This window comes from Liolophura sinensis, chromosome 11 (assembly GCF_032854445.1).
Source record: "Liolophura sinensis isolate JHLJ2023 chromosome 11, CUHK_Ljap_v2, whole genome shotgun sequence".
Classification (NCBI taxonomy): Eukaryota; Metazoa; Mollusca; class Polyplacophora; order Chitonida; family Chitonidae; genus Liolophura; species Liolophura sinensis.
The window spans coordinates 25,017,398-25,041,272 of NC_088305.1; the positions used below are offsets into that span (position 1 = coordinate 25,017,398).

The window sequence follows — 23,875 nt, forward strand, 5'->3', positions numbered from 1 at the left end:
CCGGGGCCTAATCTTCACGAAATTGTTCACATTAGCGTTAGCACAACCGCTTAAGAGCCTGTCATCGATGCAGCCACTGTGAGTTCAAATGAAGATCATGCTGGCTTCCTCTCCTGTTGTACGTGGGAAGGTCTCCCAGCAACCTGTGGATGGTCTTGACCTTCTCCCAGGCTTCACACTCTGTGCCGTAGTTTTTTATACTCTATAGTCGAATTAGACGAATCGTTACCACGGATCACATCTAGTGAACGTGGTTGAAAAAATGACAAAATTGTGACAACAGTGTACTGATATGGGTAAACGACCCATTCAACTATATCTATTTCTTTTAAAGATTCGCCTGTATTCAGCTCTTTGTAAAATCAATCATACTCGTCCACAAAACCGCCTTTAGCCAATGCTAAGTCATGCCGCCTGATTCATGTTTAGTTACCATGCAACCTTTGCAGTCTTGCCGCCTGATTCCCGGTTAGCAGTCATATCACCTTAGATGCCATGCGGTCTGACCCAGGGTTAGCAACCATGTCGCCTGATTCATGGTAGTTAACATCCTTGACGCCTGATTTGTGGTGGTTAACATCCTTCACGCCTGATTTGTGGTGGTTAACAATCATGCCGCCTGATCCATGGGTTTTAGTACTCATTCCGCATGATTCAGGGTTAGCAGTCATGCCACTTGATCCATGGTAGTCAAAAATCATGCCGCCTGACTCATGGTGGTTAACGGTCATGCCGCATGATCCATGGTGGTTAGCAGTCATGCGGCCTGATTCACGGTGGTTAGCAGTCATGCCGCATGATCCATGGTGATTAGCAGTCATGTGGCCTGATCCATGGTGGTTAGCAGACATGCGGCCTGATTCATGGTGGTTAGCAGACATGTGGCCTGATTCATGGTGGTTAGCAGTCATGCCGCCTGATCCATGGTGGTTAAGAGTTATGCCGCCTGATCCATGGTGGTTAAGAGTCATGCCGCCTGATTTCTAGTGGTTAGCATTCATGCCGCTTGATTTCTAGTGGTTAGCAGTCATGCCGTCTGATTCATGGTCCGGTGTGTGCGATCATCGTACAAGTACGATGTCTTTATGAAACTAGGCCCTGGTCTTGAGAAGCTGGGTCGAGTCTCGTAGGGCACATTTTGTCTAAGGTTTCTCCCCAGAAATCATTTTGTTGATAAATTGCTTTGTTGAAAAGTTATTTTGTTAAGATTCATTCAGTGTGTGTTGTGTTTCCTGTGGAGACAACCTTGAGTTGTCTATGGGCCGGAAAAGGAACATTTCACGTAAAATAAAATGGAGTCAGAGTCTTGGTGCAGGGCGTTCGACGGGTCTTTAAAATGTATTTATTTATTTATTTACTTGATTGATGTTTTACGCCGCACTCAAGAATATTTCACTTATACAACGGCGGCCAGCATTATGGTGGGAGGAAACCGGGAAGAGCCCGGGGGAAACCCACGACCATCCGCAGGTTGCTGGCAGACCTTCCCACTTACGACCGGAGAGGAAGCCAGCATGAGCTGGACTTGAACTCACAGCTCACATGGGTGAGAGACTCTCAGGCTTATACAGACGGGTAAGTACCAGACAAACCTTCAGACTGAATATCGCAGTTATACCAATGGGAACACGCGACACGATTGACCAGAGTTCGCCACGACAACGCTGTAATATTGTGCCGTTAACCATATAATCATTGTTTCAATGACCTAAGGCTAGTGATCTAAACTGGAGCTTGTATAAAATGCAGGAGCAGACCTTCGAACAACCTATCTGCTCTCTCACGCCAAAGAAGTAATTAAAGTCTCAATTTATTATTAAAAGCCTACATGTATGTACATATATAATTAATGGGCTATAGGCCTACTCCAACGTCATGGACCATGAAAGTGTGATATAAAAAAGACAAGACCCCGAGATGTTATACAAATAAATGTTAAGGAAGAAATTCTCTCTTCTATTGTATACTTGTAGGGTTGTGGTTAGTGAGCCCGTATACGTACCATAAACGCGAGATCACAAACATCAGCTCTCGCTTGGAGCGAGGTTACACGTGATCAAATCCCTATAACGCTTTGCATACGCTACCAAAAGTTTTTTACATATGTGTCTGAATTCCTAAAGGCAAATACACGTCGGCCGCTATTTCAGATATGTATCTTAAAGTTGAGTGGATTTGAAAACATAATACCATACGAAAAAATCCTTCAGACTGGCCGTTGGCAGATTTTTCAATTTCCTCAAAAAAAAAACAAGAAGCTTTTATGTGTTCTGCATATTATGCAGCCTGAGGTCAAAGGCTCGTCGCTGAATGCCACTTACATGCTGATACAATACATATAATCACATCCTGTTTTGGCTTTTATTATGTCCTTAGGATAGTTCCTGTTTGCCACAATAGTTCCTGTTTGCCACAATAGTTCCTGTTTGCCACGATAGTTCCTGTTTGCCACGATAGTTCTTGTTTGCCGCGATAGTTCTTGTTTGCCACGATAGTTCCTGTTTGCCACGATAGTTCATGTATGCCACGATAGTTCTTGTTTGCCACGATAGTTCTTGTTTGCCACGATAGTCCTTGTTTGCCACCATAGTTCCTGTTTGCCACAATAGTTCCTGTTTGCCACGATAGTTCCTGTTTGCCACGATAGTTCTTGTTTGCCACAATAGTTCCTGTTTGCCACGATAGTCCTTGTTTGCCACGATAGTTCTTGTTTGCCACGATAGTTCTTGTTTGCCACGATAGTTCTTGTTTAGGTAGGTTTGGGTAGGAACTAGACAACACAGGTTCTCCAAGCAGTAGTTATTAAAGCTTGCCTTTGTTACATTAAATCAGACATCTGCCTCCTGCTATGCCTAATTTACTCGTTTCAGAAGTAGGCTCTAGCATTGCAATTTTTCTGTCTTTCAAGTTTCAAATTTTTATTGACATATCCATTTGTGTGTTCCAAGCATGAACCTGAAATTGTTATGTACGGCGTTAAACCTCAAGCATACATCCATACATGGTTCCAGTTTCATAACACACAAACAAATCCATTCATTTCACACAACTATAGTTGCTCATAATTAGTACCACAACAGTACACTCAAAATATAATCTGTTGTCTGAGTAATGTTAGAATGCATTCTGCTATTGTAACACACTATCGTGTTAAATATAACAGCAATATTCTATTAATCCAACAGACAGAAAGATTCTATTAAAGTAATAGGATATTATATTGAATAGAACACAGTATCATGCTATAATAACAGAATACATTCTAGCATCACTCAGACAAAAGACTTTGTTAAAATGAGCAGATTAATTTTTTGAGTGTAGTTTCCGTATGCCCATTAGTTAATTCGTTCAACACATGTCACTTTTAATGGACTACACCGACATATATTTTCCTGGCACCATTACCGCCCAAGTGATCGGAGGAAATAGGCAATAAAACGCTAGTGTTTAACATTTTTCTCATTTTCCAAGTGAGCCGTGAACCAACATGGAGACGTTGCGACATATGGGGGTATTTCCCATTCTTATGGCAACAGGTAGGCTGTTTAAAGTCACAATTAACTTTATAAAGTTAACTTTCTCAAAACAACAGAGAAATATTCTTATATATTTTCTTTTGTAGATATTTCTAAACTCTTTTCATTGTTCTTGTAATGGCTATATTAATTTATTTATATATTTGATTGGTGTTTTACGCCGTACTCAAGAACATTTCACTTATACGACGGGGGTGAGCATTATGGTGGGAGGAAACCGGGCAGAACCCGGGGAAAACCCACGACCGTCCGCAGGTTGCTGGAGGCCTTCACATGAACTGAGTCGCTCAACTCACAGAGACCGCATTGGTGAGAGGCTTTTGGGTCACTACGCTGCGCTAGCGCGCTAACCGACTGAGCCACGGAGGCCCCAGGTTTGGTTAGGAGCTGGAAACTGGACAACGCAGGTTCTCCAATCAGTACTTGTATAAATTATTGGCAGAGAGGCAGAATCCTTACAATACACAATTATCAAGCTATAAATAAGAGGATACGGATGTGTATATATAATGAACAGAATCCTGTCCTATAAAAGCGTATACATGAGTAAGCTCATATTCAAACTTTAGCAATTCCACATATATAGTTTAGTTTAGTGTATTACATCCACAACGATTTACATGGTATAGCCATCTTTACAATTTGCCCGTAAGAAAACACGACCTGCTGTGGGCTCACAACATGAGGTAAAATGACTTCCTTCCCTCAGGCAAGGCTTTTTATACTCACTATAGTTGTTGGTCTTAACAACAAGTGAATCACACCGACTGGAAAACCTAGGTTGCACAGATTCTGATTTGAACACGCGCTGATACATTCTACCCCTCAGGCGCACACTGTTTACCCATTGGGGCGAGCTACGCCTGACAGTTAATCCGCTGTTATGAATTAAAATATAAAGATTTTACCATTTGTTTAATACAATTAAGATCATACCACATATTCCACTTTACAATACTTTTCTTCTGTTAACAGCAACAACCTTTCGAAAGACTTGTATCGATATAATGGCTCGGTCGGGGAAGCGTACTTGCCCTCGGTAAGGCGTCTCAGTGAAGCAGCACTAGATAAAAGAGCGGTGGAAATCCGTCCTGCAACAAGGAGCCACATTACATGCACTCTAAAGATTCCTTCGTTGTCATATGACTGAAAAATTGTTCAGTACAATGTTAAACCCCGAGCACTCACTTACTCACTCGGCCACGGAGACTCCAGCTAACAAAACAAATGGAAAGTTGGCTATGAGGCATGTTGTTTCCGGATAAATATCAGAAAGACGCTTTTTTTCTGTAATGTACAAATAACATGTATGTATATAGTATTTCCATTGAGACAATAACCTGGCTATGCCATCAAACTTTATTGTTAAACAGGTTTATTTATCAACAAACTTAGTTTGAAATTCAGTTTGTCCAGTATTATTTGCGCTCAGATTAAATCATGTAACGTGTACTCTTGGTAAGTAGCTTTTAATGAAGCTAATAAATTATTTATTTATTTTCTTTGGTGGGATTGGGGGAGGTGGGTAGAGAGAAGGTGGTGGAGTGCGTGGTTTTAAAACTGGTCATGCTCCAGGTCATGCCGCAAACCAAATGAATCTTTGGATCAGGCAAAGACCAATGCCTGGCTAGGCTCCCATGGTATACACTTTTGAGTAACTCGTCCCAGACATGCTTAGTGCACCTGCATGGTCATAAAGACATGCATGGCTGGCCTATCTTCGCAACTGTAGACGTGTACCAATGTACAAGTGGGTTGAGCTCATGTCAAAAGTCACGAAACGGAAATTAAGTACTTCACTTTATAAGCCACACTACGAAATCCTATTTAATCCTATCAGCTGTGAGGTTTTGGGGAGTCGGAATGATGCAATAAAGAGGATTGCATTGAGCAAACCCGGATGCCTTTGACAAGCAAAGTGATAAAAGAGACACCCACCGCCAAGAGAAGCAAGAAGCTGTCTTTATATGTGTTATGTGACGAACTTCTGTTAATTAGGATTCGGAAAATAAAAGACATGCCTAATTAGGAACATTTTTAATTTGTTTTCGGCTCTAGGCTCCATAAACCATTTCCCTGTACGACGTAAGTCACAATATTCCTGTGAAAATGTTTTATATCCTGATGTGGACATCTGTTGGGACATTACGGCTGGTTAAAGAAGCTATACCGGAGATTTTTCCGCGAATAAAAACCTCTTCATTAATCAAATTAAAGTTTTTCTATATAGCTAGATGAGCTCAAGTGACAGTATTTCAGTACATATCAGACTCGTATCTGTATGTTATTTACAGTGTTAACATAATTCTACAGACTGAAAGTTATAGTGCGGTCCGTTTTGCAAAGGCTAAGAACTTCATTTCTTGATTGAACGGTAACACGTGCGCAGGTGAGGCTGATATTTTGTGAAAGATAATCGTGTGTGCTATTTTAACATGATAGAGAGCCAAAACACGATTGAATTGTCATTCGCTGTTTTTTTTTGTTTTTTTTTTTTGGGGGGGGGGGGGGGGGGCAAAAATATTTAGTATAATCCCATTAATTTGGCCATGGTGTGTCATTATTGTGCCTTGGTGTTTCATAATGTGGACACTGTTTCTCCCCATACAGGTTTAAATGTCTACAGGCAAGTGGATATACATGTATTTTGTTCATTTCTTTATTTATTTGATTGGTGTTTTACGCCTCGCTCAAGAATAGTTTACTTGTATACAACGGAGACCAGCATTACGGTGGGAGTTAGCCAGACAGAGCCCGGAGGAAACATACGACCAATCGCAGGTTGCTGGGATACCTTCCCACGTATGGCTGGAGAGGAGGCCAGCATAAGCTAGCCAGGCTTGAACTCACAGCGACGGCATTGGTGAGAGGCTCCTGGATCATTGCGCTGTGGTAGTGAGCTAACCATCTCGTGGATATAGTATCTAATTACACGAACATAGTGATCTACACACATGGAGTAATGTATAATACGTTGTACTTTATATTTATGTCTAACAAGGTTTTCCTCATAATTGCAACTTATTCCAGGTATGTCTTCATTTATGCTAGACTGATGAATTAATGAATGGAATCTCACACAGGAATATTATTTTCATTATTACAGAAAAATAGTTCCTGTGAGTAAACTTTCTTCTCTTTAACACATGTTTATGTTTGAAGTGTTACACTGTGACTGGAATCAAGACCCCAATACCACTTCCTTCTTTATTGGGCTGTACATGTAATTCTCTATTTTAGGGTGTAAATTCCGTTTGTCGCTGCCACCCGGTCATTTTTGATGAACAGGTGCATGCTAGAACAAGTATATAAATCATGGAAATTGTCAAAATTTTAACACCACTAAACGTTAACATTGTCTCTTGTGGAAAATTAGTGTGGGTAAAATTCCGGCTACAGACAAGGATTATGTACATCCGGGTTACAGCCAGCCGGAGTTGCATGTTAACCCCTGTCAGTCTGTGTAAACTAAACAGTTTGTTCAGTCTTACTGGGGCGTTCTACTCTCTGTGTATGTCAACCTCTCGTACATAGTTGTATGTAAGTGTGTCACACAAGCCTTGTAACGCCCAGACGAGAAAAAAAGGCACACAAAAAAGTGTCCCACTTAAATTCTGATACACAGAGCTAGGCCTACGCAGTAGACAGCCCAGCTCTCCTCCCTTTCCCTGTACATCACGAAGTATACTCATTCCGCTAACGAAGTCGTCAACATGTTATGTGTGACGGAAAAGTCACTGTATCAGACCGTTCAAGTACTCAGTTGTCCGTTTGCTCATGTCAACTCACCCGTGTTCAGAGCCGTGGTGTAATCTGTCCATGCACTTCATCGAGACACTTTTCCAGCTTGATTCGCCCCAGTTTTATCTTTCGTTTCGTGAGGCCCTGTGCTGAGTTTCATCAAGTTGTGATTGGTTTCGTGAGGTAGTGCTGACTTTCATTAAGTTGTGATCTGTTTCGTCTCGCTCTACTGAGTTTTCTCAATTTGTTTTCAGTTTTGTCAAGCTGTGCTGATTTTTTTTCAAGACATGCCCGGTTTCGTTCAGCTGTGAGGAGTTGTCGTCGTTGTAGAGAGTGTCGTGAAGTTGTGTTCGATTTCGAGTTCGAGTTTTATGAATTCACGTCCGGTTTCTGGAAGGTGTATTCAGTTCTATCAAACGGTTTCTTCAGGTTGCGTTAAGTGTCAAGACCTTCTGAGCTTTTCCCTGGTGTGAATGTCAAGCTCACGTCCGCTTCTTCATCATATTTATGCGCCTCCTGCACTTGTGCCCTCTTCAGCTAATGGGCATTCATGATTTCATCCCAGAGTTTTCAGTTCCACCAAATGTCCACAGTTTTGGTTTCGTCATGTTAATTCAGATTTCATCCAAGTGTTTACAGTTTCATCGAATACATATAGTTCTGGTTTTGCCATGTTAATCCTGATTTCACCCAAGTGTATACAGTATCATCAAATGTACGTAGTTCTGGTTTCGTCACGTTAATCCAGATTTCATCCAAGTGTTTACAGTTTCATCGAATACATATAGTTCTTGTTTTGCCATGTTAATCCTGATTTCATCCAAGTGTATACAGTATCATCAAATGTACGTAGTTCTGGTTTCGTCACGTTAATCCTGATTTCATCCAAGTGTTTACAGTTTCATCAAATGTACATACGTCTGGTTTTGCCATGTTAATCCTGATTTTATCTAAATATATACAGTATCATCAAATGTACATAGTTCTGGTTTCGTCACGTGAATCGTGGTATGTTTCATCGACAGCAGGTGAATAGCAGTTGCACGAGCATTGTGTTACTGCTTATGCTATCTGAATGTGTCTGTGTCTCTTGTTTCACCGATCTCTTGCTAGTTTCACTGCCTTCATGTAGTTTCCCCAACCTCTTGGCCGTTTAATTAATCTCTTTATATATTCACCGTCCCATTCCCAGTTTAACTGTCCTCTTCCCAGTTTCGCTGTCTTCATGGTAGTTTTACCAACTTCTTTTCCGTTTCATCGATCTTTTTATAGATCCTCATCCGAGTTTCACCGCCCTCAGGTTCACCTCCACTTTTCCTGCATGCGCATGGCTAGACAGGTGTGAGCGACAATGACTTGTTCATTCTATACACACGGAGCTTATGTCTACTTTAGGTCAAATAATAGCCCGTTTTCGGGCTGGTTTGTCTGCCTCAGTTTGTCTTTTCTGGTCATCGCGCAGGCTGTTCAAGGTGTGGCCCCCACCCTAAACAACGCGGGATGTCACAGTACCGTATCAGTCTTAAAACTGTAAGTATCAGTATCTACACGTATTGTTTGTTGATAAAATATCTACCGTATATATTTTATTCCATTTATGTTACCATTGTGAATGGGGGGAGCGGGATCAAGACATTTTTTCACTTTTTTCGATGAAGCCTGTCCTTTTTTCGATAGAGCCTGTAATTTAAATACTGAAGCAAAAAAGTACTAATACTTATATACCCGACAAATTCTTCATGTGGAAAGCAAAACATAGGCGACGGTCGTAATGAAATAGACTATAGTCTATATTGTACCTTTGTGAGCAAAATAGATCTTCGGACAGATACGCTAAGTGTCGAGAACTCGGAGTTTCTGTACAACGCTATCATTTATTTATTTATTTATTTATTTAAGCTGTATGAATATGTTATAGCCTATGTCTCACCTTAGCCCAGCCTGAGTAGCTCATCATACCGGTCCTAACCGCACAACTACTTTTTTCTTAGGAGCTACAAAACTAGTAATGCTAAACCTGATTTTACATCACGAACTTAATGGTTGAAGTACATGTATAATGTCTTAGATGTGAAATTACTTCCAAGCTAAGTCATATTGGTCTGTTTACTAGAGGAACACATGCATATACCTGGTTTAACAGTATTCATGTTTTTTGTCATAAAAAATTGAATTTTTGTAATTTTTTTTCCTTGTTGTTGATAAATGCTGCTATAAAACCAGGTGAAAAAGGTTAGCACATGTTTTTGACAATATATGTGGTGCTTTCGTTTTACGTTGTGCATCCTGGTACATTTTATGCGGGTGGCTCATCTTACTCCTCGGGTCAGCTTATCTCATTCTCCTCCATATGTAGTTTTGTTGAATAGTTAGCAAGCATCTACAGAAAAACGTATATTCGAAAGTTTTTTATGTGTACCCTTCAAATAGTTTTGCAATGGCAAGCTATGACCCATGAACCAAACAAAGTTAAAATCCACACGGTGTCGTCAAAGCACAAAAATCGGGCCAAACCAAAAACTAAACGTGTTTGGAGAAACTCTGGCAGAAGGCTACAAAATAAGCTCATGATATCTTGTTAGTCTATGCTTAAACGTCTACTGTAAATACCGCAACTTTCTGTTTTTAATGAAAATGTAGCTCTGTTATTTTTTGTTTCTTCACGAAGAGTAAACGTTACCACAGCGGAAGCCGTGGTGAAGTCGTACAGCGTAAGGCAGTCCGTGTCGTGTGGACTATGGAGTCTAGGACGTTGTACCCGATACAGGTTAGGATAATAAGTTTTCACTGGTAGTAAAACTCGTATATCTGAATTCGTTATCCAACGACATTCGAGAGATATGTCGTTATTCGGATCAGTCTGTTGTACATTGGTATAGGCCAGAGCATTTGTGCTCGTGACCTTTCTCTTATTTCTAAGGACAACCTTTTCATATGGACCTTGGTGTATGAAATAAAGCGTTGTTATTGTTGTTTTTATTGTTGTTGTTATTATTATTATTATTATTATCATATTAATTTGTGGCGGTCTGTCTGTTTGCCTGGGCGTTTTCCATGCAAAACCGGCTCTATATATTTCCTGCTATTAAAATGTTATCTGCAGGTTCATTTTGTGTAAATTAACGTCTATCAAGTTCACAAACCAGTGTTTTAACTGCATAAACCAACATTTTAGTATTACAGGCAGAGGTGATAACCATCAGATTTATAAACCATTAGAAAATGTATCATGCTTATAGCGTTCTGCAATTCAGAATTTACCAGCTTTTATGTTAACCTGGTTACAAATGAAATGTTCCCATCTACGTATCTCTATCTTAACATCACAACACTTTTTATTTACCTAATTCTGCCAAAGCCGTAGGGCTAGGGGCGTGTAACTTGCTACTATTTCAGCATTTACAAGCGCAATTAGAATAAAATCCTGACTGACATAGACTGATCGGAGGCCGTATTCCACAGGTTACGTGTGATCATTTGCCAGTTATCCCACTTTCGTTGCTGCTCTGGGTTTTCCCTCTATACTGCCAGTCTTGTAATATATCAACCTTTGTTCACAGTCTACAGTACAGAATTGTTTACGAGACCAAACTGAGGCTGCGCACAGAGACTCACTACAGTAAGTCATGCTGTCCAGGCTGGAAGGGAGACAACTGTGATATAGGTAAGAGTTTTTTTTTTTTTTAAATATATCATTAACGTTTGTTTTGCTTTACGTCTAGTCTAGTTTCGGTCTTTAAACTAGATTTGTAACGTAGGTCTAGTTGGAAAGGTTAGGTGATTTAGTGCGCTCCCTCCGACACTACTATAATCCAAGCCTATAATGATCGCTCCACTGAGATAACTCCCTTAGACAAGAGGAGATAACTGACAGGGTTCAGACATGATACTCCATACAGCATATAAATCATTATCTAAGCTCGGTTTACATCACTCCCACCACTAGACAGGCCTGACCTTTGGATCCCGCTCACGTGGGCTTATTTAGACTTAGCCTCATCACTGGTGTCTTCGCGCGGGACTGTTTAATAAGCACTCATCAACAAAATTATGTCAGGTGTTGGATATAATCGCGCGCACTTCAGATAAAGAGAATGTACGTGTGTTAAGTATAATTAGAAGCAAAGATTAAAACAAGATTTTCGTGATTCATGACATCATTTCCTGCCTCTTCGCCCTGAAACCAGTAATCTGGGAGTTGTTCAATATTTCTGTACAAAATTTGCTTGTACTGGCGGCACTTGATGTCAAAGGAATGTAGACATCAGAGCATGCCCTGTACAAGGAGTCTAGTCTGATAAAGTTTGACCAGAAAAACAAGCTGTGAATATGTACTTTGAAACCGATTTATGTAAAAGGATGTCAAATAGCAAAACGGTACATGTCTGATTCTCTTCCATTAACGTCCATGTTAAATTACCATGTTATTCTGTATAGTTTGCGGACGGGGTAAATTAGAACAGCCCTCAATATCCTGAAACAAGTGAATGTATGACTGTGGCTTATCGTCATATTATATAAATGTAGCAATATTAAAGCCATTTGTAGCGATCATATACGATACAAGGACAGTCTTGTTTCTTGTAAACATACACATAAAATTACTGCGTATTACTTCGGGACTATTGTTAAATAATATATGGTTGATGTGGAGAAGTACTTTGTGGTCACTGGCGATGCAACGGCTCTAATGAGTATTCTTTATTGCAACATGTCCGAACAGGCCAAGATATTGTTTCTTTTGAAAACGAACATTGATACGCTCCATACGTGCTTAGTGTTCTTGGATATCGGTAACTTAGATGCTGATTCGCCCATATTGTTTGGCGTTTTTCTCTGAAACCCAGGTACAACGACATATGGGACAACAAAAACAACAACAACAACCACAACAATGCCACCAACAACAAGAACAACACCTCCACGAACAACAAGAACAATACCACCAATACTGACAACAAGAACAGTACCACCAACACTAACAACAAGAACAGTACCACCAATACTAACAACAAGACCAACACAACGGCAAACAACAGATATAAGAAGAACATCCCCGCTAACAACAACACCCATACAAACACTGCCAGCAAGTACAGTAGGTCCATGGCCGACACAAAGAACCACGTCATCACTGCCCCTCCAAAACCTCATTCCCCTTGACCTGGACTCAAGCTGCAACAACTTCGACTTTGACTGATAAAGTAACAACGTGGACAACCTTGTCAACCTTCCAGTCATCTGAATCAACACCAACAACGCCTTCATCTGTTTGTGGCGTCGAGACACCGAAATCCCAGGTACTGTCACACGACCAAAATCTGCAGGCAGTTCCAGCCAACATAACCTTCGTTTGTCAAGTCCTGTTTTTTTACCACCGCGAAAAGCAACCGACGGAAATCGTCTGGCTGGTTAATGGTGTGCCTGTCACGACACTGTTCGAGGTGGACATCATGGAGGGCTTGGGAGAGAGCATAGCTGGAGAAAGAGTTAGAGGCATTCGAGTAATTTCCATCCTCACGGTTGTGAACGCTTCTGTCTGTATGGCAGGGGAGTATGTGTGCCAGGCCAGGGTGGGGCAGTGCAAACACAACAACAGTGTCTATCTGGGATGTCCTAAATTCCCCAGCTTTTCACATACACAGTATAACTTTGGAAACAGTAAGTAACTAATGTGTTTATTGTTTTTTGTTTTTTAAGCATGTCTGAGACGAGTTACTCAAAAGTGTATACCATAGGAGCCTAGCCAGGCATTAGCCTTTGTCTGATCCAAAGTCTCATTTGGTTTGCGGCACATGCGCAAAAGAAGGGGAATGGATCCCTTAAAAAATGCCAAGATCTGGACCATGACCAGTTTTAAGAACCACTCACTCCACCACCTTTTTCTCTCTACCCACCTCCCCAAATCCCACCAAAGAAAATAAATAAATAATTTATTAGCTTCATTAAAAGCTACTTACCAAGAGTACACGTCACATGATTTAATCTGAGCGCAAATAATACTGGACAAACTGAATTTCAAACTAAGTCTGTTGATAAATAAACCTGTTAAACAATAAAGTTTGATGGCATAGCCAGGTTATTATCTCATTGGAAATAGTATGTACATAAATGTCATTTGTTCATTTATTTTATTTATTTGATTGGTGTTTTACGCCGTACTCAAGAATATTTCACTTATACGACGGCGGCCAGCATTATGGTGGGCGGAAACCGGGCACAGCCCGGGGGAAACCCACGACCATCCGCAGGTTGCTGGCAGACCTTCCCACTTACGGCCGGAGAGGAAGCCAGCATGAGCTGGACTTGAACTCACAGCGACCGCATTGGTGAGAGGCTCCTGGGTCATTACGCTGCGCTAGCGCGCTAACCGGCTGAGCCACGGAGGCCCCCTAATGTGTTTAGCAGACTGGTGTTTAATGTGGTACTAAAGATAATGTGGTACTAAAGATGATTTAGCACGCAAATACGTGTGTTTGTCTGTATGTCTGTATGTGTGTATGGCGGGATGAGGTTTATAGGTGGAAAAAACTGGATTGGTTAGCTTCCTCTGCGGCCGTGTGTGAGGCATGCAGCAACCTGCGGATGGTCGTGCGTTTCCCCCGGTCTATACCCGGGTTCCTCCCACCATACTGATGACCGCCGTCAAACAAGTGGAATATTCTTGAGTACGGCGTAAAACACCAATCAAGTAAATAAATAAATATACTAGACTGGTCGAAGTGAACTAACACGCTTAGCCTAGTCTAAATGACGATTTACAGCCATATAGCGTGGAAGATCTTTAGCGCTAGGCTTTGTAGGTGTGTATCTGTTTACTTTAATCCGGGTCAAGGGGCTTGTATATGCAGTACGCAGTTTTCATATGACCGCTATATCCACAGTTAAATTGAAAGCCTTACGCAGATACCTTGTATACCCATTCTGGTTTTCGGCCTCCGTGGCAGAGAGGGTGAGCCTGCCAATCCGGCGAAATGACTCTGTAGCCTCTCACCAATGCTGCTACTGTGAGCCCACCTCATGCTGGCTTCCTCTCTGGTCGTACTTTGGAAGGCGGTGCTCTTTCAACGGGCTCAGTCCTGTTTCCTCCCATCATAATGGTGGCCTCCGTCGTATAAGTGAAATATTCCTGAATACGGCGTAAACCAATCAAATAAATAAATAAATAAAAAGCAGGATATTGGGAATATGATTTTGGTTAAATAGACACTGTAATAGCCAAACTTAATGTTCAAAGGATACATGAAAAGGTGTATAAAACGAGTATGGTTTTGAGATTGGGTCTTGGCCTCAGTCTCAGCTTGTCTACTACTCTTTGACGTACGTCACACGTTGGAAAGTTAGTTAGTTGCCGAAAGTTCGACGGTTTGCACAAGGCTCTTTGGTTTTCTTTGTATATAATTAAAAAAAAAAACAAAACAGAATGATCAAGCTAATAAAATTTAAAACTCTCCACCAATGATGAACCGATACGCTCAATCTAAAAGTAACAAAACTAACTTAAGTCAATTTCTAGGAATAACACTCAAAATATGCCGGGGTGTTTTTGAAGTACGATAGAACTGTAAACGTGTAATTCTTCGAAATCTGGAGAAATGAAAAAAAGGCATTGCTGTTTGCACACAATATCATGTAAGACAGTTGAAAAAGCTTTGTTTTCGTCTTACCGCTTGCTTTGTCGGCGTGTCACTGCGAGATACCCCATGCACTGTTCTTTTACATCAGACATGTAGTCAATGAAACTTTTTCAACTGTGAAAATCTCATTGGCTTCTGTTATATTTTCAGGTTGTTGCCCAGAGATAGTACCAGTGAAAATGCAATCGATTCCCCTATCCACCCCAATCAATATTGCAGCTCCCGCTGTCCTGGCTGGTCTCTTGGCTCTTGTCGCGATAGTTTTGCCAATTGTCGTCTATAAACGCAGTCGCGCCATTCAAATTTGGTTCAAGTACTGGTTTGGAGCTTTTGAGGACGACGGTGAGATGTGGCTATATTTGTATCATTAAACTTTCGTTATGAACTCGTGTGACAGCTTGACCGCTTCGGTGGCCTAATGGTTAGAACGTGGAGGCAGCATAATATATGTAAACATGACTAATGCCTCCCCGTCATATAAAAATATTGTTAAGTACGACGTCAAACCCCAAGGATTCGTCCATTCATTCATTCATCTGATAGCTTAAGTATTTATTGATTTATCTTTTTATTCCATTTATTTAATTTTAATTTAGTTATTTATTCTATTTATTTAAAACGGTGTTTTGCGTCGTATTCAATACTGTTTTACTTATGTGACGGCAACCAGCATTATGGCAGAGCCCGGGAGAAACCCCTGACTAAACGCAAGTTGCTGGCAGATCTTTCCACGCCGAGCTTTAAGCTCCAAACGGAACATTAATGATTAAACAAACCAACAAATGAAATTGGTGTCGCCATTATTATGCCGTGTGTTTTGTACTAATTAATGACTTCTCCATTATATAAATGCGCATAGCAGGGAAATTTTATTTCTGTCACTGACGTCTAATATATAGCCAGAACATGAATGCATTTCTTTATCTAATTCTGCTTAAGCCTTGGTGCTATGGGGATTTAAGTTGCTACTATTTAAGCATTTACATGAAATGTTGGAATAAAACCTTAACTGAGGTAAACTGACAAGCGGCTGTATTTCATCGGTTACGTTTGACCATTTACCAACTATCACACTCTATGCTGAAACTGTTTATATTAAAACTACATTGATATTAATTGTAAAGTTATACTTTTGATTAAAGATCAAAAATCTTGTCTACATTTCATATTTCATGTTATTTCAGATGGCAAATTGTACGACGTCTACGTATCCTTTGACATTGAGGACCAGACCGTTTTACGTTTTGTCCTGTGTAACATTCGGGAGTTTTTGCAACAAAATGACTACACGGCTTTCGTGTTTCCTGTGGACTCCCAGCCAGGGATGAGTAAGTACCGCTGACCACTACTCTTTATTTAACTTATATGCTTCCGTAGTCCTTTCATGGTTTGTACTGAACGTTGTTGTGGAAACGTTGTTGTCTTTCGATTATTGGTCGGGAAAGTCCATTTTGGTTGACGGCTGGTAAACGGTGTCTGCATGAATGCCTACACTATATAAACATCGGTGGCGGTGCAGAGGTTTCACGGATTCTAGAGAGTACAGCAAAGACACTACAGAATTAAAACGTAAACCATGAAGAAGTTAATGTTTGCCTAACAGATACATGACTTTAACGATAATGGATACTGTACAGATGGCAAACAATCCTAACGTGTCGCTTTCTCAAGTGCCATAGTGAGGGGGTCTAATATCTCCATATCGGCAGCTTAATTCCATCCTTTAGGCCTTTCAGGTAAACATGGTATCTTTTGAGTGTTTAACATTACAAAGTCCCAGTTAACTTAACACACCCATTCCTTATATGCTGTGCATCGTTATTCTAGGCACGGTTCCTAACGTCGACGGGGCTTAGCAAAACATCCACATAAATTAGATGGAGACCTGCGCAGCGAAAGGAACCTTACAAATGAAAGTTAATTGGGCACTAATGCAAATCACCAAACACAAGCGGTTTACACCCTTAACCGTAAGTCTAATGTACATGTGTACAATTACTTAACAAGGGAAATAACTCATGCCGTAGACCATGTATCTGATCGAATTTTTACCAGTTAGCCAAGAATATGTCACTAGCTAATTTCGGATGCACCCCAGCTTGACCATAGTTCTCTTGAAAGAAAAAATTAGTATATTTCGTTACTAGATTGCATAGAAATGGTCATCGCGTTACTAGATTGCATACAAATCGTCAATGCGTTACTAGATTGCATACAAATCGTCACCGCAAAGACAAGAATAGAAAACAGGCTACACAGCATAGGCCGGAATAGGGGAGTTTTGAGTTCGAACTCTTTCGTAGTAGAAGATAGAAAAAGTCCAACTGTATCATGTGACCTGTCAAAAATGTGAGGCAACTATTGTTGATCACCTTTACTATATTACGGCGTCTGAAAAGTGTAATAAAATCATTTAGAGTGCACTAATGGTAACAAAATTCAGGAATGGATTAAAGGAAAGAGGTATCTTTTGTGCGTATGGGAAAAGGTGAAAGACGTGATCAGTAAGTCATTTTCAAAAAAGGTTGCCTAACATTTTTCACCAGTCACATGGCACAGTCTGATTGATTTTACCTCTGACGACAAGAGATTTCCGAAACCCAAAGCTCCCCTACCACAAAAGAGGAAGGTTTAGCATAAATATTCCATGTAACTTGCGAACATGATGTCAGATACTTACTGAGGCGTTCGATCCCTTCCAAAAGTTAGTTTAAGTGCTTCAACTACACAGTGCATTCGACTGGCACGTTTGAAATTTTCTATTTGCATAAATTCAGATCAAGTCAATGCATGCAGTACACTGAGGCGTTCGATCCCTTCCACAAATTAGTTTAAGTGCTTCAACTACACAGTGCATTCGATTGCCACGTTTGAAATTTTCTGTTTGCATAAATTCAGATCAAGTCAATGCATGCAGTACACGAAGTGATAAAATTTATGAAGGCACTTATAAAAGAGCTTGTGAGATGTGCCCGTCTGTCTGAATCCGTCTGATCTGTCAGGCTATTTAGTAATCAACACACACCACTGTGAACGATGCAGTTTTTTTCTGATACTGGGTGTAGTTAGATAAGCTACATTTTGCGCTTTGTTCTTTGCACTTTGTTTATTCCATCCATCCACAATCCTGAAATGGAGTCATATCTGATATTTGTTACAGCGCAGTCGGCGTTCCCTCAGTTCGCTTTACATCACTGCTACATTTTATACAGAAATTTCGAACAACCCTGAGGTCATGAGGCAGTCCGTGATGTCAGAAAACATAAAAACTCTCCACTTTTCGCTATAGTCATACTTTATAAACGTGCATTCTCTTCACCTAAAGTGTGCACAGTGACACAGTTTTATTAGTGAATGTTTATTATACAATTCCGCGCGAGTATATTATTGTCTTCCGGTAGCAGTGATGTTAAGCGAGCGCAGAGAGCGACATATATGCTTTAAGGGGTATGGCCATGTCTAAGACTTTAAAATCGGGAATCTTTTTACTATCTAACTTTTTACTCATCATAAGAGAAATAAGCGAATAACTAGTCGGTCTGGTTTCAGGATAGTGTGATTGGGTGCGGTGTCATGTCTGGTGTCATGACATGGCATTCCAATGATGTAGCACTGTAAAAATGTTGGTAGTGGGTCAGGCAAAGACAAATAGTTTTGTTTACGTACATCTTACCATGAGTATCATATTTGTCGCTAATTTGTTAATTGTCGGTTTTGTTTTGTTTGTATTTGTTTTGTTTTGTTTTTTTACCATTCATAGGCAAGTCTGACAATATAGTAGAAGCCATGAATCAGTGCCGACGAGTGATGGTCATTTTTAGCCAGAGTTATCGTTCTTGTGAGTGGTGCCGCTTTGAATTCCTAACAGCTCAAAGACTGTTCATTGGCGAACGTTTGAAGATTATACCTGTTCTTCTTGGAGAAACCAACAAACGTATTTTAAAAGACGACGATTTTTCAACTGTGCTGAAATTTATCCCATCCATCCACATGTCTACAGACTGTGAAAGTCCACTTTCACCCTCAGCATCGAAACAGTTAAAACTGCGCATGCCCAGAAAACGAAGAAAAGAAGCATGCCGTAGGAGCTGCAGTATGGAGCTACGAACTTGTAGGTTGCAGTCATAACATTTTGTCTGGAGAACAATACTCTGCACCTACCCTACTATAGCTAGAGACCCAATCAATAAAGACCGAAACAATAAACCCAATCAATAAAGACCATGAATGTATCCACCGGACGACGTTTCATCCTTAATAGCTGAAGACTGAAGTCTTGCAGAAACAAACTTTGTTCTTTCTCGGCTAAAATATGTCGCTCGTTTAAAAGCAAGCATAACCTGCACTGATTTGCTGTTCGATGTATTTATGTATATATGTATGCTTGGGGTTTAACTTCGACTCGGAAATGCTTTTTCAGTCCTATTGATATTTCAAAACTACGGAACACTTAGCTAATGTATGGTACGATTGTTAACCCTAGAATGTGCTCTCATAACCTTGCCGGTTTGCTCCCCCCCACCCCCCACCCCCATCCCACCAAATAATAAATGCCGTCCCAATTCAGGAACTAATAATCCACAGCACACGCTAGACACCGAATTACTTGGAGTCAAAACCAACATTCCAATACCAATAATGGATGCTCCACACCAATTTCCAAAACAACGATCAACACAAGAAAACTAGGATGGATTCATGTAAGGAGAAATACAGAAGCAGTTTCAGCGGTGCCTGACTCATTTGCCATGGACATTAGCCTTTATTGATGTAATTTTGGGTGAACCTTCTACTTACCATTGTTCACACTTGTTGCATGAAAACATTTCACCTTTGACGAGGACTTTCTCGAAGAAAATGTACTTACTCATTTCCTTTCTGACCATCTCCACCGGGACCATTTAATGGCTGTCATGAAACAGTCGATTAAACATGACGCAAGAAGGGCTGCCCCAATTACGTGGGTCTAAATAAAATGGAAATGGCGGGTCAAAAACAAGGAGTATTTTTATGTGATTTGAATGAATGCTTGGGTTTAACGTCATACTTAACAATATTTCAGCCATTTAGTGTGTTTACATATACTGTGTCTTCTTGTGGCAGGGTAACTCCATACCACCAAAGTACTGTCGCCAATAAAGTATTATGCTGACGACCAGCTTTCCACAATGAGCATCTGAGAAGAGGCTCATTGACTAACAAAAGAACAAACCTAGTCTCTGCAACTGCCCAGTGATGCAGTGCAATATTTACTAAAGTCAACCTGTCAGTTTGTCCAATGAGTAAGATGTTTCCTGCATAAAGTAATCATGTGATTCTGACCTTTGCTGCCCAGCCAAATGTTCATTCTTTCCTTTGCGTCTACGCTTGGTTAGCTGACTCGCAACGTATTAAACATTCACCGTAAGAGAATAATGATTAGCCGTTGTACAGGAAATTATAATTGAAGACGCACATCATAGAGAATAAAATCAGAGTAGCGACGACAATGTGATAGCTATTCGACTTTGAGGAGCGTTTCTCCCACCATGTGGCCAAAGAAATGGCCACAGACCCCCATTAGTTTTCTATAGGCGACAATGTTAAAGTTCAGCGCTGTAGCTCAGTCCCAAACATTCCGTAGGCAATAAGCTTTGGTGTATACCTGGCCCAGTCTGTGGGAAAGAAGCCATTAAACTCTTGACATAGGTTGACCGTCAAAATCTGGACCTTTCTATGCCGGCAGCTCGAAGGGGTGCCTTTCAAAGCCAAGGGGACGTCAATCGTATCCTCATCACTACCTGTCTCCTTGTGTCCTCTCGCCCAGAATTTCAAACTTTCATCATTCAAACTCATACCTGCCCGAAGCTTAGACAATTTCCACCATTTTGATTTCAAGTATGCACCTGTACAACAAAAACGGCAGGCTGGCAGCAAAAAAAAAAGACTTTACACCCTAAAATACACAGATTTGCATTCGTCCCTACCGAAAAACGGAAGTTGTAATGGGGGTCTGTGTCCTATCACACCAGCCAACTTTTTGCAAAATCAATAATTTTTGCACCACATAGTTCCTACTATCTCTTAACCTCACACACAAAGTTAGGGCTTGATACATGCAAAAACTTTTGAGGAGGAATTTAACTTGGAGTACCCCTATCTTGGAAATGCGTCTGTTTGTCCGCTCTCAAGCACGAAGTTCAAAGCTCTGTAGTGCACATACCGTTCAAAATATCTCAACCAGATCAAATGTTTTGGAAAGCTGCCATGTATATTTGCAAGAAAAATGAAAAAAATCCAATGACTAAGTATTTTACATTTTCCAATAACAAACATTTAGAAAATTATGGATTTTCAAGACGATTTTCTTGTTTACAGCAGTGCAAAGAAAATAGTTAAAGGCCAAAAGCGCAAAAATATATATCAAAAGATAGGTAATTTATCTGACAATTCACTTACAAAATATAGGACATGCCTTTTGGTAACTTTGTGAAAAATTTGACTTACAGTGATACACGGTGGAGGGGGAGTAGCAAAGCGGATTTTCAAAATTCCAGAAAAGTCCACTTTGATCAATATCAAAGTAAACATATGTATCCAAACTGATACAAAAATGCTCATAGGCACAGTTTCCATGGATAGGGCTTAAAAAAAGACTAGTATCCCGTTTACATACTGATTCACATTATATAAAACCCTGTAAAAGAACACCCCCCCCCCCCTCCTTCCCCATCTCCCCACCACTGCCATTGGTTGGCTGGTTTACCTCAACTGGCTTACCACAGTGCAAAAGAATCCCACCACCTGTGTTGTTGCCTCAGACTAAATTAGTACTTTCCACATAACAAACACCAAAGTGTGACACTGGCATTTACAAGAGATAAATAGAGGGGAGAAATATGAATTTGCCACTTACAAAAAGAAAGCCACACAGTACATGCACATTGAACATTCAGACAGTCAGCAAGGCAACCTTCCCAACACATGATGAAGGGACTCATAAAGGGAGAAAAAGTTATACTTTTTAACCTGTAACAACACAGAAATCCTTAAATAAACAGTGAGAAATTACATCCGTAATAAGGTTCCACACTGGGTATTCCTGGGTGGGCATGAGGAATGGATATTTAAACTGCCCGAACATATATGAGAAACCTGTGAAGTTTCCCCCGAGAAGGTGGGGGGGTGGCAATTGGGGGGATCTGTCATGGTGTAGTTCCGAACCAATGACGGGGATTCTAGGTCGGCCAAGGGAGTGGAGGGCTGCATCCGATTGGTCAGGCCTTTGAGGAAGCTGAACGGCTAGCGGGACCCCACCCACCTCGGTAGATCCCAGTTTAATATATGCATACACCAGGCAAAGTTCACTGAAGCCATGTTTGAGAGACAAGGTCTAAAGAGGGAAACCAAGAAGAAAGCCCAAAAAGTATTGAACTAGGATGTGAAAGCCATGTGTAGCTGTCTATTTTCTCAACCTGTGTGTGAGGACATCGGAAACATGGAAAAAAAAATCCCAGCTGCCTAGGGAAGTGGATGCCACACTGCGCCAAATACTACAACAATATCCCAACAGACTGCACTTACATGTATGCTAGATACTTGAAATCGATAATTTTTGTTCCATCGCCGTACATAATGTGTGAGTAACTTGTCAGAGGAATGAATACACACATGCAATGGCAACTACATGCCTACAGTGGTTTATTTTTAAGTTTAAAGAGGAAAATTAACCTTATCCACTTCAAATCTAAGCCCAATACAGCAGCCAGTGTTGTGGCAGAGATGCCTGATTTTAATGTTTTGTGACTACAGGTTGATTTGATGCACATTTACCTAGTGTGTGGTGGCACACATGGGAAGAACCTGATTAGGTTTGTAAATTAAATACATGCTGGCCCTCTCTACTACTCTAGCCAAGTAAATTAATCTGTTTTCATCCACATGTGTGAGGCTGGGCCCTTATATGTGATGCAAGGCCTTATTAACCATCCTTAATCACACACCCTATCTACCAGCCAGATACTCCAATTTCACTCACAGCACTCAAATTTTGCATTATTTATCCAATGTCAGCCCCAAAACAGACATTTTAAAAACCAGGAACAATGAAACGTTGTCGGTGTTTGTTCAAGCCTGCTCACACACCTGTACTACCCTTGACCACAGAGTGTTTTAGCCGATTTTTAGACAATTATGTGAGGAAAATATAGAACTAAAAAGCTTTAAAACTGCTCAATCAAGTTCAATGCAAACTACATCGCAGATGTACCCACCAAATATTATCAGGCTGCTGCGAAATCTGAGCACACAGTGACATATTAAGTGGTTTGGCACAAGTGGACAGATCAGGCCACAGACCCCCATTAGTTTTCTATAAGCGACAATGTTAAAGTTCAGCACTGTAGCTCAGTCCCAAACATTCCGTGGCCAATAAGCTTGGTGCATACCTGGCCCAGCCTGTGAGAAAGAAGCCATAAAATTCTTCACACAGGTTGACTCGCATCCTCATCACCACCTGTCTCCTTGTGTCCTCTCGCCCGGATTTTCAAACTTTCACCATTAAACTCATACTTGCCCAAAGCTTAGACAATTTCCATCATTTTGATACCAAGCATTCAAGTTGATTGAATTTCTCATTAACAGGATCTATGTGAAATTTGGGGTGACCAGATATCAACAGTGTATAGGTATTCGGTTGGGTACAGATTGTGCCACGCTTTTGGCTGACTTATACCTGATCTCGTATGAATGCGACTAAATGCAGAAACTATTAAGGAGTACTCCTCACCTGACCCGATTTTTCTCACGGTATATTGATGATATCCTAGATTTAAACAATTCACAAAGAGCAAGGGCCGTGAAAAATATGTACCCACCTTCGCAGGATTGAAAGGAAACCACCCAGATGGTACGTCTTACCTAGACCTACATTTGTACATAGACCGAAACGGTTCTCTCCCCCGCAATCAAAACGGATAGCTT

At 40.7% G+C, this 23,875-nt stretch overlaps 2 protein-coding genes across 4 annotated transcripts; one reads left to right on the forward strand and one right to left on the reverse strand.

Annotated features, from left to right (window-relative positions):
• Nucleotides 1-476: 476 nt before the first annotated feature.
• LOC135478231 (histidine-rich glycoprotein-like) lies at nucleotides 477-971 on the reverse strand. The gene has a single exon (XM_064758502.1). It carries the CDS (start codon nucleotides 969-971, stop codon nucleotides 477-479), a length of 495 nt encoding a protein of 164 aa, XP_064614572.1.
• A 5,550-nt stretch (nucleotides 972-6,521) lies between these two features.
• LOC135477532 (single Ig IL-1-related receptor-like) lies at nucleotides 6,522-19,974 on the forward strand. Of its 3 annotated transcripts, none has more exons than XR_010445207.1 (8): nucleotides 6,522-8,807; nucleotides 9,946-10,044; nucleotides 10,838-10,941; nucleotides 12,125-12,938; nucleotides 15,065-15,256; nucleotides 16,099-16,242; nucleotides 16,742-16,884; nucleotides 18,675-19,974. XR_010445207.1 is itself a non-coding variant. In XM_064757671.1 (8 exons), exons 5-8 carry the CDS (start codon nucleotides 12,731-12,733, stop codon nucleotides 19,040-19,042), a joined length of 912 nt encoding a protein of 303 aa, XP_064613741.1. In that variant the 5' UTR covers nucleotides 6,528-7,460; nucleotides 8,550-8,807; nucleotides 9,946-10,044; nucleotides 10,838-10,941; nucleotides 12,125-12,730; the 3' UTR covers nucleotides 19,043-19,974. The 3 variants fall into 3 exon arrangements, 1 of the variants encoding a protein (XP_064613741.1); XR_010445206.1 differs by having other exon boundaries at nucleotides 6,528-8,807; XM_064757671.1 differs by lacking the exon at nucleotides 16,742-16,884 and having other exon boundaries at nucleotides 6,528-7,460; nucleotides 8,550-8,807.
• Nucleotides 19,975-23,875: the final 3,901 nt, after the last annotated feature.